The sequence below is a fragment of the Cardiocondyla obscurior genome, linkage group LG22, assembly GCF_019399895.1.
Source record: "Cardiocondyla obscurior isolate alpha-2009 linkage group LG22, Cobs3.1, whole genome shotgun sequence".
Taxonomy (NCBI): domain Eukaryota; kingdom Metazoa; phylum Arthropoda; class Insecta; order Hymenoptera; family Formicidae; genus Cardiocondyla; species Cardiocondyla obscurior.
In genome coordinates, this window is record NC_091885.1 from 3806185 (window position 1) to 3821602 (window position 15418).

At 37.6% G+C, this 15418-nt stretch overlaps 6 protein-coding genes across 6 annotated transcripts; 5 read left to right on the plus strand and 1 right to left on the minus strand.

Moving 5' to 3' along the window:
* Nucleotides 1-105: 105 nt before the first annotated feature.
* On the plus strand, nt 106-7782 carry LOC139111028 (proclotting enzyme). The gene is made up of 8 exons (XM_070671063.1): nt 106-865; nt 4173-4247; nt 4334-4636; nt 4762-5083; nt 5211-5434; nt 5515-5707; nt 5898-6169; nt 6293-7782. The coding sequence occupies exons 1-8, from the start codon at nt 844-846 to the stop codon at nt 6586-6588; spliced, it is 1707 nt and encodes a 568-aa protein (XP_070527164.1). The 5' UTR covers nt 106-843; the 3' UTR covers nt 6589-7782.
* On the plus strand, nt 7106-8216 carry LOC139110907 (uncharacterized). Its single transcript, XM_070670869.1, has 5 exons — nt 7106-7184; nt 7254-7372; nt 7545-7738; nt 7820-7979; nt 8055-8216. The coding sequence occupies exons 1-5, from the start codon at nt 7106-7108 to the stop codon at nt 8214-8216; spliced, it is 714 nt and encodes a 237-aa protein (XP_070526970.1).
* Nucleotides 7798-10730, minus strand: LOC139111031 (coiled-coil domain-containing protein 149-like). The gene is made up of 5 exons (XM_070671066.1): nt 10659-10730; nt 10428-10597; nt 10102-10345; nt 9746-9912; nt 7798-9673 (listed from the first exon to the last, which is right to left on the minus strand). Exons 1-5 carry the CDS (start codon nt 10716-10718, stop codon nt 9049-9051), a joined length of 1266 nt encoding a protein of 421 aa, XP_070527167.1. The 5' UTR covers nt 10719-10730; the 3' UTR covers nt 7798-9048.
* Trf (TBP-related factor) lies at nt 10721-12418 on the plus strand. Its single transcript, XM_070671065.1, has 5 exons — nt 10721-11140; nt 11214-11320; nt 11448-11691; nt 11777-11975; nt 12061-12418. The coding sequence occupies exons 1-5, from the start codon at nt 11042-11044 to the stop codon at nt 12135-12137; spliced, it is 726 nt and encodes a 241-aa protein (XP_070527166.1). The 5' UTR covers nt 10721-11041; the 3' UTR covers nt 12138-12418.
* A 572-nt stretch (nt 12419-12990) lies between these two features.
* On the plus strand, nt 12991-15310 carry LOC139110972 (ubiquitin-fold modifier 1). The gene is made up of 4 exons (XM_070670976.1): nt 12991-13406; nt 13530-13589; nt 14871-15001; nt 15073-15310. Exons 1-4 carry the CDS (start codon nt 13399-13401, stop codon nt 15141-15143), a joined length of 270 nt encoding a protein of 89 aa, XP_070527077.1. The 5' UTR covers nt 12991-13398; the 3' UTR covers nt 15144-15310.
* On the plus strand, nt 13599-14694 carry LOC139110967 (uncharacterized). The gene has a single exon (XM_070670970.1). It carries the CDS (start codon nt 13639-13641, stop codon nt 14596-14598), a length of 960 nt encoding a protein of 319 aa, XP_070527071.1. The 5' UTR covers nt 13599-13638; the 3' UTR covers nt 14599-14694.
* Nucleotides 15311-15418: the final 108 nt, after the last annotated feature.

A 15418-nucleotide genomic window follows, 5' to 3' on the forward strand; every position in this document is an offset into this window, starting at 1 on the left:
ACAGTTCTCTATCAGAGTATAACAGAGTAATGGGGATCTATATCTATTAAATTGCGGGAAAACAAGAGACCAATTATACGTGTTGAATAACGCGGTAGCTATGCCTACTTTATACAGCGAATTCAGAAAATCGATGTAGCGGCAACTATCGTAGCGGCGTAAATAAATTTAGGCAACATTACGGATCGTGCTTGGCTCACTCCTTTCTTCAGCGTCCAGAAACGAAGACTCACGTCATGAACGAAGGATCTCCAACATCACGCATCTAAAAGAAGACTCGCCAGTTCCCCAGGAACATTCCTCCGTGTCGCTGTGACGAATCATCATCGAAAGGCGGAGTATCGACGACGTAGAAGGAGCACCACTTTCCCTTGAAGAGACTAGGGATGGCGCCTCGAAGAAAGAAGGAGGAAGAACGGGAGAGAGTGAGCGAGAGCGAGTCGATCGGTCGGTCGCGATCTTCCGTCGAGAGTAAAGTGTGTCGAGGTCTTTTCACGGACAGTCGTTGTGACCGGGTCTGTCCGTCCGTCTGTTCCGTGCAGCCGCGATTGCACACTTCCTTCCTTTACCAATCTCTTCTTTCTCTTCTTTTTTTTTCTTTTTTTTTTTTACTGCCGGTCTCGTGCCTTCTCCCCGCCACGATTATCACTCTCGTTCTCTCTCTGTTTCTCTTGCCGCTCGCGACGCACCATGCATAACTCGCCGGCGCTCTCTCACACGACAATTCTTAGCTAAAATAGTTCGGCGCCGCGTCTCTCGTGCCCCGGGTGTCACGGATGCCATCCGCGACGCTGTGACAAAACGCTGGGGATGTCCGCGAGATAAGTTTTCCCTCAAACGGAGATGTCTTCGTCAACAATTCTGAGTAAGTGAGATCTCCTTTCTGTGACCTAAGGGAAAACGTTAGGATTTTCGTGGATGCAAGTATGTGCGAGAACGCGATTGTTAGTGCCAATGGATCGTCTTTGATTTGTTTATCGTTCAGTTTCGCTCGAACGAATTAGATACAGATCGTCACGCAACAGTGACAGCGAATATTATTAACGTCAAAGTGTGATTGCTGACACGTATTAGATTTCAAAAGTGAAACCTCAGTGAATCGGCATGTCGATGCATCAATAAGTAAGAAAGCGATTTATTTGCATATCTCAGTGGCACGCGTCTTCTAAGGGATTGCTTTCTAAGATTCATCCGTTGCCTCGTGATCTCGCGAAAAAAAAAAACACGTGCGCTTGTAACACACATGTGAATATATTTACGAGAGTAATATAATATAATATGTAATATTAAAATTACTCGAACATAAAATGTAAAAGCTGTGAAACGCGCCAGAATCTCTGACATAAGAAAGATCCATTAGAAGGTGAAAAAGAAAAACTAATATCTTACGCGTTTATTTGAAATTAATTTTTGTTTTAAGATACGATCATTCTTGTGCATCCTCTCTTTTACCGTTCAGTTTAACGATCACGGTTTTGCTTTAATTTGTCTTAATAAGGCGGACGTGTCCCGCGGGGAGGTCGAAGGTGGCCTCAATTACACCGTCATTTGTAAATTTCCCCGTATCTTGCGCATAGTCCGATTCTCACTTTCTCGGATTAGAGTTTGCTGTCGCTGCGAATTGTCTAACGATATACCGGGATTCCGGTGACCTACTGGCAAAACGAAACTTCACACGGCATTGGTTTTCTCATTAATGTCCCATGAATTAATTGCTACTTGCCGCGCAGCTATCCGCTTTTACGCGCCCGTGTATCGCTGTATCGGAATTTAGATTAACGTGGAATCTGTCGCATCGACATCGCCGATCTCAGTCTACTAACGACGTTAATAATAGTAGAGCGATTCCCATCTCATTAGTTAGTAGCACACACTTGCGGATTCACGAAAATGTTAACGAATTCCGTCCAGCCGGTCGCACGAAAGTTACATTGTTTAAAGCGTTGTAAGCGTTAATTAATCCCAATGTAGGTATATCGTTAATTGAACGTATCTCTAATCGTCTAAGAAAATGTATTTTACTAAATGACACGTTTGTAAAAGAGGATTGTGCGCGGTTTTATAGGCCGATCGTCCGATATCGGGAGTCATAAAATCGTCGCGCGGCGAACGCGGTGCGCGCATCATTCGGAGATTTAAACGCCGGCACACATCCGGACGCGTTCTCCTTTTTTCCTTCTTACGACACGTGATGTCGCAAATAAAATCGCGACGATCGTATAGCGTATGCGTCACACACGACGTTCGACATATCTGGGTTACTATACGTGGGCACATGTATATTGTTCGCAATGTAAAGCATATATAAATATGTATAACAAAAGTCCGGACTTATAACGCGCACGTACGATTTGCCAGATGTGGCTTGGGCATGCTATTTTTTTTTTTTTCTTTTTTATTTTTTTCTTTTCGTGTTTTCACATTTTCACTACTGGTTGACCGGCGAAACGGTCGTGAAAAGTTAGCGAAGATGCAAATCAGAATTGCGGCAGCGCGTTGATGGCCTGTGAAACCGCCGAGGGAGCTTATCGCGTTCGAATGATGTCAGAATTTGTATTCGCCGATGTAGCGTTTGTTGTAAAAATGCGGGAGATTGAAAAATTATTTTAAAATCGCCGACGCGAAAGACGATGCAATTGTATTAGCAACGTGACTTATAGCTGCGGCGTAATCCAGACGGCGCGATGCAACTTTGACCCGCATGTCGGCGGAAAGAAAAAAAAAACGATCCTGATTCATGTAATCGCGGCGTCCTTGTAACTCTTGTAGCCGATGATAAAAGTACGTCGATCCCATATGCGGTAATGTAAGTTGCCCGTGGATTTATCGCGCGTATAGTTTCGGAAACTTAGCGGGCTCCGTGCGCGGCGACTTTTCTCTCCCTGACTTTTCTAATTTCCGGCGAGATAGGCGAAAGCAAACGTTACAAACGAATGTCACCGATTTCGTTGGTGGAACGGCGAAGTGAAAATTTAATCAGGGATTCAAAGAACGGGCCGCCGCGGGCTTACGAGAGCGGGGAAGGGGAATTTCCCCGATGAAGACCCTGAAAGACCGTTCTCGCCGTCCCTATCTCCGACTCGCGGAGGGATAAATAATCGTCGCCGTCCTCTTCTCGACGTATCGGGCGACGTGAATCAGTGAACGGAAGAAGAAAGGCACACTTTCACGCCGGGCAACTTTCACCGTCGATGAGAGAAGCGTGCGTGTATAGTGCCCGGCGTGACCAGTTCCGAAAAATCCTTACTTCCACGCGCGTAGAGTCACGTAATTTTGTAATTATACACGGGACACCCCGCGGCTGGCCCTGCCATCAGAATCCCGGAACCTCGGGACCTTCGACGGCCAAAGAAAACCGCGTATCCGCTTAGCATTCTACGAAAAAGGCTTGTTTCACAATTGGGTCACGCGATTCTGACACAAAGACTGATTTGCATTTCTTTCGAGGCTCTAACAGCATCTTTTGTCTCCTTTTTTTTTTTCTTTTCTTTTCTTTTCTCTTTAGTTATTCCTCTTTTCGTGCAGGAGGAATCCGGCTTTTTATTGCCGCGGTCGATTAGAGGCAGAGCTCTCGAAATTCTTTCTCCTCGCGTTAAAGAGATTTCGAATCGAGTTCAAAAGCCCGGGACTATATCCGGATCGCGAGGTACCGGCGGGTTCTCGGGTTCGTTTAAAAGTATTTCCCGGACGCGATTTATTAAGCCGTGACTTGTATGACGATATGAAAAGAGCAACGCGCGATATGCCAGCCACGCACTTTTTGTAATTGTCTTTTCCTTCGTTTTAGAGAGAAAGTAACGGCGCGCATTTTCTCTTGTTTTATCTTCGAGGACCAAATGACGCAGGTGCGGTGCGTCACATCCGCGTGTGAAATTTCGATAAATTTCTGGGAAGATTGGAAAGTTCAGAAGTACACCGACGTGCGTTTTCACATTATGTAACGCGAAACGCGCCTGTTTATTATGGACGAGGCGCGTGTTACGGTATTCCCGATGACAGATGACTTCATAATTGTCATGAATAAACATCGAGTTCATTTCCACGTATTTATCCAATTAAAATTAATGCAAACGGCGAACGATGATATCTCTTTAGTTACGTATAATTTTCGCAACGAAATTAATGACTCTAATTTTATTATCATATAATTTACACGTGTTAACGTTTTGCAGGTTTGTGCATAATATGGAGTTTACTTGGCGGTTCTCTCTCGTACACCGAAGAAGTCGTGCACTATCGCACTTATCGTAAGTCAGCTTTTTGCCTACAGAAACATTAGACTCGTCACTTCGATCCCGTGCTTTTTGTTAACGCAAAATAAAAAATTTCACAGCGTACGGATACAGGAACTCGTATGTCTCGCCGACGAGAGGGTGGCTGCATTCCTGGGATGCTGGACCGAGCAGATCGGACAGGCCAGCTTTCGCTCGCAGAGACACGCAGGTGCGCCCTTACACGCAGCTGGTGAAGGTGGAACACGAGCAGAGCGATCCTTTGGCGACCATCAGCGAGACCCTGGGTGCCTTGAACACCGTTGGCAACTACATCGTCAATATGACGAGGGGCGTTGAGATCTCGGATTATCCGCCGAAGGAACTGCCCTCGGCGTTGTACACTCTGTCCAAGAATATTTTAGGTAACATAAAATAAAATCACTCTATTAAGGTAATTAATTATTACAATGAATAAGTGCGTTGTACGTGTTTTATTATATATATATATTTTTTTTATTTTAATGTAATTATTCGCTAATTTTTTCAGGTCGCAACGTAACGGACAGCATAGCGCCTTTGGTACGCGGTGTCGCGCTACCATTAAGACAAACGATCGTGTCTTCCACGCAAGCCCCGTTGACCCAGCAGCAAGAACAGCCCGCTGAGGAACTTACCAATAGAGACAAGGAGTCTGGGTCATCTGCGTGCACGACGGCCGAAGGTGGGCCTGGAAAATGCCAGGACCTCAGCAATTGCCCGCAATTGCTACTCGACCTCAATAAACTGAAAAACTCGTTCTGCTTCAAGAGTCTGTTTGTGCCGGGGGTTTGCTGCCCAGTGGACAAAGTTAACAGTCCGTCTATTCCCATGTAAGCTTCTTATTATTTCTCTCCTGGCCAAAATTATTCATTGATCTCTTATACTTTAAGAAAATCTTGAGACATTAACGTACCTTTCTTATCTTATGAAAAAGATTACAATGAACGAATGTTACAGCATTACTGGAGGTGTATCCTCTGAAATCAACGTTGAACAGCCTCCACGACCAACGGCTCGACCCACGAGAGTTCCCACACCGCGTCCAATACCGCTGTTTCCGGTGACTACTTTGACGACGAGGCCTACGTACACCGTTCCATCAACGGATTCGTTTGTCAACGGTACTAATGGCTTTGAAACAATAGCGACGATCGACAACAATTTTATTCAAGACGACGAGGGTACTTATACATTTCTTTGTAACTCATTAAAAATACTTTCTTTAAAAGACTTGAGATAAAAGATATATTAATCTGTCTAGAATGCGGAGTAATAAATTCAGGTAAATACCGAGTGGTCGGAGGTGAAGAAGCACTACCAGGTCGTTGGCCCTGGATGGCGGCGATCTTCCTTCATAGCGCTAGGCGAACGGAATTCTGGTGCGGAGGATCTTTGATAGGACCACGTCACATCCTTACTGCTGCTCATTGCACACGGGATCAACGACAGCGTCCGTGAGTAACATTTGACCCTTGTCTTTCTTGAGCGAAGTTCCAAGCGAGAGAATTAATTGGCGTCACGGAAAAACACGGCCAAAATATTTCGAGATAAGAGGCAATAAAAGCGATTTTATTCTTAATACTAATTATTGTTTCTTTTAGACAGAATTATTTTATTATGTAATATTTTTTTAATGAATTACAGTTTTGCCGCTCGTCAATTTACTGTACGTCTTGGTGATATCGATTTGGAAAGAGATGACGAGCCTTCATCACCAGAGACTTATACAGTGAAGGAAATACACGCGCATCCAGATTTCTCACGCGTTGGTTTTTATAACGATATCGCCATCCTCGAGCTTACTAGAACTGTAAGAAGATCGCCGTACGTAATACCTATTTGCTTGCCACAAACGCGTGGGAAACCGTTTGCTGGTGCCAGACCGACAGTGGTCGGCTGGGGTACTACTTATTACGGTAATTAACACCTTCGTCGTTACATTTGATAAACTGCAATTTAATATTCTCGCTTTTTTTTCTTTATATTTACATATTCTTAATTGTAATAAATGTTCTAACGAGGTAATATTGATATTACAGGTGGAAAAGAGAGCACCGTTCAACGACAGGCGGTTCTACCCGTGTGGAGAAATGAAGATTGCAATGCGGCTTATTTTCAGCCGATCACCAGCAAATTTTTATGCGCCGGTTACAGCCAGGGCGGTAAGGATGCATGTCAAGGTGATTCAGGTGGACCGCTGATGTTGCAAATCAAAGGTCACTGGACGCAGATCGGTATTGTTTCGTTTGGTAACAAATGCGGTGAACCAGGCTATCCTGGCGTGTACACGCGCGTTTCCGAGTTCATTGACTGGATTAAAAATAACACGAAGTGATAATAGAGTCATACGACGTGATTGTCTTTATGTGGTTTTTGAAAGTGGCACATATGCATGCATAAATTCGGACTAACATATTTTATTGCATTGATAAATGTACAGCTGTATTATCTAAGAATAGAAATATCTATCCATATTTTTGCATAAACGCACAAGTGTGGTTACACGTATATTCATTGAATAATATACTAAGTAAGTATATAAATAAATTATTATCGTTTTGTATTATCGGATTGTAAAATAGCACCGATTATAGCTATTTCTTTTTACATGTAAATATATTTAGCAATTGGAAATGTCCCTGTTTTAAAAATAAAATGTAGATGTAGGTTTTATTGTTGTCCGAATATTGCCGCTTTTCCGCGATTTATTCCTTGCTCGTAGTAAATTTTCCGAGTGTCAAAACAATATAGCATTAAAACTTCAAATTCGTAGTATCTTACGTCAACATTATTTTATGAAAAATTAAATTACAAATTAAAATATAGTACTACAATCTTCTAAAGTTGTCAAAATGAAAATGAAAAGTGTTTCTGTTGAAAATTTAGGAAATATCTTAAAACAAATGGTTAACACAGCGCTCAAAGATTCCAGTTAGTTAATTATATTTCTAAATTTCTTATAATGCATCGCGTTATTAATTAAACAATAATATTTATTAGATCAAATAGCAAAATTATATCAAGCTATTTATGAAGACTGGTATTTAAAAAAAATGATAGAATTAGAAGACGCAACAAGTAAAATAAATAATGTAAAAGTTAATAAAAAAATCGAACAGGTTATAAATCGGAATAAAAAACAGGATATTATATTAATCAAACAAAAAATAAATAAGCGATATTTATTATATTCTATTTTATTTTATACTAGTAAACTGTTGTATTACACAGCTATTAAAGTAACATAATTATTTTACTTCATAAATAATAAGTTTTTTTCCATATTCATAGACAATCATAGGTGCTAAAAATGGCGAAAAAACTTGTTTAAAAGTTTCTGAAGATGAGAAATATATTAATAACGATAGTAATTTACCGAATCAAGTTGTAATCGAAATTTGTAATAGTACAATAACGCAGAAAGCAAAGATTAAGAAAAAGCTGCAGTACAACACCACCAATCAAAATAGGAATCAAAATAAAGAGTTATATTTTTATATATAATAAAAATTAATCATACAATTAAAAATGTGTTCAATAAACTAACAAAGTTTTTTATCATTCAGGAAATTATTTAAACCAGTAAAAAGAAGATTGTCCTTCGAGTCTTGGAAGAAGGAAAAAAGTCTTACGTACAGAAAATCATTGAAAGAAACGGAAGAAAAAAAACAACAAGAGTTGCAAAAGAAGTTGAAGAATACTGAATATAGAAAAGCTTCTCAAAAAGTAAGTTTAATTTCATAAAAATCCATCAATTACAGATTGATAATAGTAATTAAAATTTACAAAATTCAAATTAAGCCAACACTTACTCTCGTGGCACGAAATGAGTCAAACGAGAAAACCAATCTGCAGAAAAAAATCAATGAGAGACTCATTACCAACGATCACGCGTTTAATGATTGGAAAAAACAGAGGGAAATGAAACAAAAACCGAATTCATTAACTTATATGCAAAAGTAACACGTTTGGAATGTAATTTTATATATTTAGCAGAATAACAATTATATACATATCTATAGGAAAAATAAATCTCATCATCAACTAAAAAGATCGGCGGAACCATTGATAACACTTGCAGACAGATCTAATTCGCAGTTTAATTCCTGGTTAGATCAGATAGATAATGTCTTGCACCAAAAATATTTGCGAGAACATCGTCGCTTGGTACGATCATTCTACTGTCAACCTACTTATTACGGTAGTACATTTTTTAATTTTAATAAAGGCAGATATGGCATTTGCCGCGACGAGCGGCGACGGCGGCTGGCGTACGTGACTTCCCCCTCTCTCGGCCGCCGAGGGCGGGGAGATGTAGTAGGCCGCGTTCCGTCAGTCCTCTGTGACCGGTGCTCCGCATCACATCTACGCGCGCGCTTCGTGTGAGATTCGACGCACCCCACGCCAAGATCACGTACGCTAGCCGCCGTCGCAGCACCACGAATGCCATTCCTGACGGTGGTGAGTGTACAACTGCATGCTACACATTAATGATATGTCTTACTATTAATTGCAGACATATTTTTACATAATAAGTTTTTAATAAATTTATTAAATTTTCAGATTATTAAATATTAAATGCTGGTTTGATATATTGACTAGCACTTTAAATTGCTAGCTTATGTAATAAGCTAATTAATTAAATTTGTCATTGATAAACAAATATAATTTATAACGACTAGATTTTTTTCAAGAATTAATACATTGTTTAACGTACTGTCTATACTAGAGCACTCCATCGTCTATTTAAATATACATATAAAATGCAGATTCTCTGTAGCATATATTTTCAATTTCATATTTTCTGCTTATCGTTATCTTTTAAATTATTTAATGCCTTTTGAACCAATACTCCTAAGTTCTTTGGAAGACTCATTTGTATCGACTGCAATTGTTGCATGACTTGACTTTCGGGAAAAGTGTTACATTGTATATTATTCTCGCTTGTTATATTACTTTCTTCAATATTATCTACACTACCGTCAGCCGTATGTTCTAAATCATCGAAATCGTTATCGCACCTCAAATCAACATTAGCGTTTGTGTATCCTTCCAAGAGCTTCGTAGTTGGTGACTGTACAGTACTTTCCAATTCACAAATTCTCAATGCTAATATTTTGTTGGCTTTTTTCTGATGCGCCAAAGCTAAAGTTTTGTCATTTAAAGCCTCGAGCAAGGCAGTGCAAAGACATCGTAAATCGGTAACGGCAGCAGCAGATTTTTGTGGCGGTATATAAGAACTTTCTTGAAGAAGTTGTTCAACTTGTTTGTGAGTCATTACTGTACCAGCTGCAGAATTTACTCCCAATTTAATAGCTCCTTTAGCTCTTTTACTATCCAACATGCTTTTGTATTTTGACAGAGATTGCCGCGTAAGTTCCTTTTCTTCGAGCAATTGCTGCAATCTTTCCTGCAGGTACCTAGAATATTTTAAATATATATAAAAATCAAATCTATAAAGATTACAATTACAATTAAATTTTTTTAATTACCTGTTTTCGTTAATAAGAGCATCCAAGTCAACTGGTTTGGTAGCATTCAGAGCTTTAGACAATTCATGATTCAAACGATGTGCCTTACATTTGAAGGCATCTCTTTCCATCTCCAACTCGTGTTTTTCATCTAATACTGTTTGTAAATCCGTTTGCAACTGTGAACACTATAGCAGAAATTAATTTACGAAGTATTAAATTATTCTATTATAAATTAATTTAAAGACTTAAAAATCAATAACAAACATAAAGTAAATTAATGATTAATAAATAAAAAATTAAAAGACGCGGATATCAAATAATAGCGTCAAAACGGCAAAATATAATTATTTAAAAAGTTACATATTTGTGCTTGCCTTTAAATTTAACTTCTCTAACTGTTCTATCATTTCCTCCCTTTGGTGTATAGCTGGCGCTAATTGAGTTTCTTGCTGTTCAATCGGTGTACGATTATTATTTATACGTAACACCTTAATATCGCCCTCGGCTTCCACTAGCTTCTGCCTTAAAGTATCAACCTGTAGTCTCAGGCACTTATTTTGCTCTCGCGCTTCAGTCAATAAATCTAAGGTTTTTAAATCGTCATCTAAACTGTAACATCTGCAAATAAAAATATATTAATTAAATTAACGAAAGAATGACGAATCTTAAAACGATGCCACCGTAGGCCGGAATAAATCACCTGTTCAAATCTTTCATGTCGCACATCTGTTTCTTTAAGTGCAGAAACCTTTCTTGAATTTGTTCGGCCATCAGTTTAAATTGATCGCGTTGCGTCCTACACTGATCCATTTCTTGGCTCAACAACATCAACGCTTCTGATTTCATTTGCAATTTTCTCTTCATGATTGCCTGCGATACGTGAATTAGCGATTTTCAGTAAAGCATTTTAAACGAAGGTTAATTAACTTACGTTCGACTCCACGTCGACATCGTGGACGTCGTTCTTTAAAGGGCCCGTCTTTGCTTGCATTGTATCGTTGCTGATTAAAAGCTATTGTCTCACGGTGCAGCTTGCGTTATACCACTTTTGACGGTGAAATTTGTGCTCCGATTTCATAGATTCGCGCGAACGATGAGGTTATGTTGAAGTTTATGCTCCAGTCTAGTGCAATCGCTGCAGAGGCATACGGAAAATATAAATCTGTCTATGGCCGCAAGGCCGTCGAACGCGCGTCGTGTTGTTGAATTTATTGAACGTAGCGCTGGTGAGGTTAGGTCGTCATGTGCACTCCATGATTTCCATGAGCTCCATGCGTGCTCGCGGCGTCCACTTGGCACCGGTATCTTGATAAAATGACGCAGGTTGCGCAGGAGGATAACGAATTAAAGAGATTGCTCAATAATCCTGCAAAAAATGCAATCGAAGATGGGTCCATGGCACCGCCGCTCTCGGTAAGTTTTTCGCTGAAATATGTTGAGCTTTCCGATTTGTTTTCTCTGAAATATTGTATTATTTCGTGTCTAGACGAGCGTGCCGAGGCCTAGCACGTCGCAAAATGTTATTCCGCAATCGTCGATGATCCCAATAACGCCGGCTAATAGCACGAAAGAAGTCCTGGAGCCTTGTTTGCAGTGAGTGTACGCTAATATGTTTGTTATGTAATGAGATCTGTTTGTTGACTCGTTACTATACAATAGATGATGTAGTATTCTGTATTTAAATTCTTACTAGGTTTACCTTTTTTTCTCTCTCTTGCAGAAATGTAGTCTCTACAGTCAACTTGCAAACGGAACTGAAGCTCATGTATATAAATGTAAGAACTAGGAATTCAGAGTATAATCCGGCGAGATTTACGGGATTGATAATGAGAATACAGAATCCTAGAGCGACGGCGCTGATCTTTCGATCCGGCAAGTTAGTGTGCACGGGCACGAGGAGCGAAGAAGATTCACTTTTAGCAGCGAGAAAGTTCGCCAGGATAATCCAGAAACTCGGTTTTCCTGTAATCATCACCTCGTATAGAAATTTTAATGTACCTGATTAATATATTTTCTAATGCTTTTTTATTTTATATTTTTTTTTTGTAGGTAAAGTTTTCCTGCTTTAAAATACAAAACATAGTCGCAACGTGCGACTTAAAATTTCCAATCAAGTTAGAAAATCTGAATCACATGCATGGCCAGTTCTCTAGTTATGAACCAGAGTTATATCCTGGCCTGACATATAGAATGGTAGTACCTAGGGTAGTGTTATTAATATTTGTGAATGGTAAAGTTGTATTAACAGGTATGTTTTAATGCTTTAATGCTTTTGCAGATATTGCAACAAATAATTCTATAGCAAAATATTAAGTTTATTTGATAATTTTTAGGAGCAAAAAACAGGACTGAACTACAAGATGCATTAACTAATATATATCCAATATTAAAGAGTTTTAGAAAGCAATGATATTATTTGTTATAAAATAATATAAGTAACATGTAAATATGAAAAACGTCGTATTCTCATAACTTATAAGTTTTTGAAACTTTATATAAGGAAATATAATTTTATATTTATGCATTGTATACATTAATTATATATTATATATATATATATATATAATATTATTTTGTTGTTTAAATTGACTAAGTTTTTATCAAGAAAATCGGAACAGACTGTAGTCAGAGTTGAGATAAATTGTACACTTTGGTACATATTATTTAATAAATTTTATTTATTTTCCTATATTTTATATTATTTTATTCTTATAATGTCGTATTTTACATTATTTTATTTTATTTTGCTTTATTTTATCTAGTTTTTATTTTATTTTGTCGCATTTCATCTTATTTTATTAAAAAGTGTCTGATTTATTGTTATTTATTCCGACATTTTGCAGTACTGAATCATCCGAAATTCGCCAGAAAAGTGTCAGGAAGCATTAGGAATATAGAAGGAGTAAGTTGGTGTACGGCGAGAGCCAGTTTCCGCTAGTTTCCGCCAATTTTGCTCGCTCGTGATTGGCCCATATTAGCCAGCCAAATAATTTCTATTTAAATTTAATTTTTTTTATTGGTCAATATGGGCCAATCACGAGCGAGCAAAACTGGCGGAAACTGGCTCTCGCCGTGCACCAACTTACTCCTTCTGTCTTTCTAATACCTTTTGATACTTTTTAGACGATTTCATACGATTCGGCGTCGTCAAATACTGACATGGCTGAGATGGATAACGACAAATCAGACATATTTAAATAAAATAAAATAGAGTTAAATAAGATAAAATACGGCAAAATAAAATAAAAATAAGACAAAATAATGCAAAATAAAACAAAATTACGTAAAATACGGCATAATAACAATAAAATAAAGTAACATATGGCAAAATAAAAAGCAATTTATTAAATTGATCCGCTTGCTTCCTCTAAAGGCAACAGGTAAAAATAAAATAGTACGTACTAGGATATTACAAATCATCTTTATTTCATTTGTAAAAATTTATTTACAATTCTTTTGATACAAAAGTTAAATAATTTTTAGTTCCGAACAATCTCAAATCGCGACGTTACTATCGCCGAGTCAGTTTTATCCGTAATTCTACTTCGAGTAAAGGTTAGGATATAAGTTTCGCAGAGCATATTGCACTCAATCGCAAATTGTTTACATCTTGGGGCGATTATTACTATTTGTCGTATTTGATAGAGTATTGATTTCACGTGCAAGCGATTATGGCATCGTACGTATCTTTTTTTTAACAGTTTGATGTGATTATGATTATGTGGATACGAGGGAACCATATGTTCGACAGTTTAGTACATTGTTGTACAACACATTGATACAAAACTTAATAATGTTACAGATCCAACAAAGTTACGTTCAGAATAACTCTCACGTCTGATCCTAACCTGCCATACAAAGTGTAAGTGGCTGCTTAAAAATAAAAAATTGAGTCTTAATTATAAAATAACATGCAATCAGCCGGCTCTGACATTTTTAAAACTATCGATACATTTATCGCGCTGCTGCAGAGCCCAACTGTTAGCGAAGAAATGACCGTAGAAAATGCAACGCAAGCTTTTAATTGCGCTCATTTCGTGGAACGTACTGTCGAGAAGCTGCAGGCGGAAGATAACGAACTGCCTTTTGAGAAATGCTTAAGTCGGAAGCTGGAGCGAAAGTTATTTTTACAAAATCGCAATGTCGCATGCTCGGATCTCGAGAAAGCTTGCGATAAATTGTTAGAATGTTACTTGAAAGACAGTCGTATTCCTATAGAGGTATTAGACGAATATTTGAAGCTCTATGCCCAAAATATTGGACAGGATAGATTAACTATTTTTCTAAATGAAACAATAAGCAATTCTATTGCCACAAACATGATAATAGAATCTTTAGAAGAATTAGGAGTACCACTGTCTTATATGGAAAATGAAGCATTAATTATATCATGGCAAATAGCGATAGCTAACGGTGAACGAGACGATGTAATAGAATGTATAAATAAGATGTTAAATGATGGCTACATTCCGAGATTAGTACATTTAACGGTTGAATCACATGACGACACGATTAAAAATTTAGTTGTACAAAACTTTACCCCAAAACTAAATGACTATGATCCAGAAATATGCGTTGCTTTAATAGAAAAAACTGAAAAGAAAGCACTTTTAAAATTACTTCAAGAAAGCATTCAGTTTTATGTAGATTTTGTTGATGCAGTATTCTACTTTGGCCGGAACATGTATCTTACAGAAGGAGAGTGGTGTTCAGACTTTAAATTCGAATATAAACATCTTTGTCGGATAATAAAAGTCTTATTAAATGGCCCTCGTGTGATTCGCGAGAAAGTACACAGTAGAATATCTGCTGTTAAAACTCAGCCAAACAATGAAATTTGGAGTAACGTTGAATCAGATATTACGAATTAATTTCTCAAATTCGACATATCTTTTAATACTAATTATACTTTGTATTATTACTTAATGTAATTTTTGCAAGAAAATAAATTTTTTTACGCATTTTTATTATTGTATCGATAAAATAATTGCCAGTCCTATGCACAAATTTTTAAAGTATATTATTAAAAAATTACGTATTTACTTTTATACAGCAGCGTTTTCTTCAGCTAATTTTCTTAACTTAAATGCCGTAACATTTTTTTTTTGCGTAAAGTAAAGGACATGCATTTATTTTATTGCAGACTTAGTGTACCGGAAAATACTCCGTTTACTGCTGTGTTAAAGTTTGCTGCTGAGGAATTTAGAGTACCACCAGCTACATCGGCTATAATTACAGATGATGGCATAGGAATTAATCCTCAACAAACTGCGGGTATATCTTATAACTACAACCGCGTTATTTCTTAAATATATGAATATTGATTATACAATTTATGATTTCAGGAAATATATTTCTAAAACATGGATCGGAGCTTAGATTGATTCCCAGAGATCGTGTTGGATATACTAGATAATGTATATAAATATTGTATTAATTTTAATTTTTTTGCGTATATTACGTTAAACTTTAAAAAAAAAATTATCGCTGGCAAAATATTATAAAGCATATATACACATATACGCATAAAGTATATTAAAATACTATAAAAAGTTATTCCCAATAAAAAAAACATTCCACATTCTTTCTGATCCAATTGTTTGAACCTTCATAAGACATATAGAGATTCCAATACGATCATACTTGTTAAAACAATACTTGAAGGAAGACGGGAATCAGGTATGTGATTAA

Excerpts from the sequence above, each read along its gene's own strand:
- LOC139110972 (XM_070670976.1), top strand. Across the intron at positions 13,590-14,870 it reads CCTAACCTGCCATACAAAGT|ACTTAGTGTACCGGAAAATA; the intron begins GTAAGTGGCTGC and ends ATTTTATTGCAG. Across the intron at positions 15,002-15,072 it reads TAATCCTCAACAAACTGCGG|GAAATATATTTCTAAAACAT; the intron begins GTATATCTTATA and ends TTATGATTTCAG.
- LOC139110907 (XM_070670869.1), top strand. The coding sequence starts at position 7,106 with ATGAAAATGAAAAGTGTTTCTGTTGAAAATTTAGGAAATATCTTAAAA. Across the intron at positions 7,185-7,253 it reads CACAGCGCTCAAAGATTCCA|ATCAAATAGCAAAATTATAT; the intron begins GTTAGTTAATTA and ends AATATTTATTAG. Across the intron at positions 7,739-7,819 it reads AATAGGAATCAAAATAAAGA|GAAATTATTTAAACCAGTAA; the intron begins GTTATATTTTTA and ends TTTATCATTCAG.
- LOC139110967 (XM_070670970.1), top strand. The coding sequence starts at position 13,639 with ATGCAATCAGCCGGCTCTGACATTTTTAAAACTATCGATACATTTATC.
- LOC139111031 (XM_070671066.1), bottom strand. The coding sequence starts at position 10,718 with ATGCAAGCAAAGACGGGCCCTTTAAAGAACGACGTCCACGATGTCGAC. Across the intron at positions 10,346-10,427 it reads GACATGAAAGATTTGAACAG|ATGTTACAGTTTAGATGACG; the intron begins GTGATTTATTCC and ends TTTTATTTGCAG. Across the intron at positions 9,913-10,101 it reads TAGAGAAGTTAAATTTAAAG|TGTTCACAGTTGCAAACGGA; the intron begins GCAAGCACAAAT and ends TTTCTGCTATAG.
- Trf (XM_070671065.1), top strand. The coding sequence starts at position 11,042 with ATGACGCAGGTTGCGCAGGAGGATAACGAATTAAAGAGATTGCTCAAT. Across the intron at positions 11,141-11,213 it reads CCATGGCACCGCCGCTCTCG|ACGAGCGTGCCGAGGCCTAG; the intron begins GTAAGTTTTTCG and ends TTTCGTGTCTAG. Across the intron at positions 11,976-12,060 it reads TGGTAAAGTTGTATTAACAG|GAGCAAAAAACAGGACTGAA; the intron begins GTATGTTTTAAT and ends GATAATTTTTAG.
- LOC139111028 (XM_070671063.1), top strand. The coding sequence starts at position 844 with ATGTCTTCGTCAACAATTCTGA. Across the intron at positions 4,248-4,333 it reads CGTGCACTATCGCACTTATC|CGTACGGATACAGGAACTCG; the intron begins GTAAGTCAGCTT and ends AAAATTTCACAG. Across the intron at positions 5,084-5,210 it reads AACAGTCCGTCTATTCCCAT|CATTACTGGAGGTGTATCCT; the intron begins GTAAGCTTCTTA and ends CGAATGTTACAG.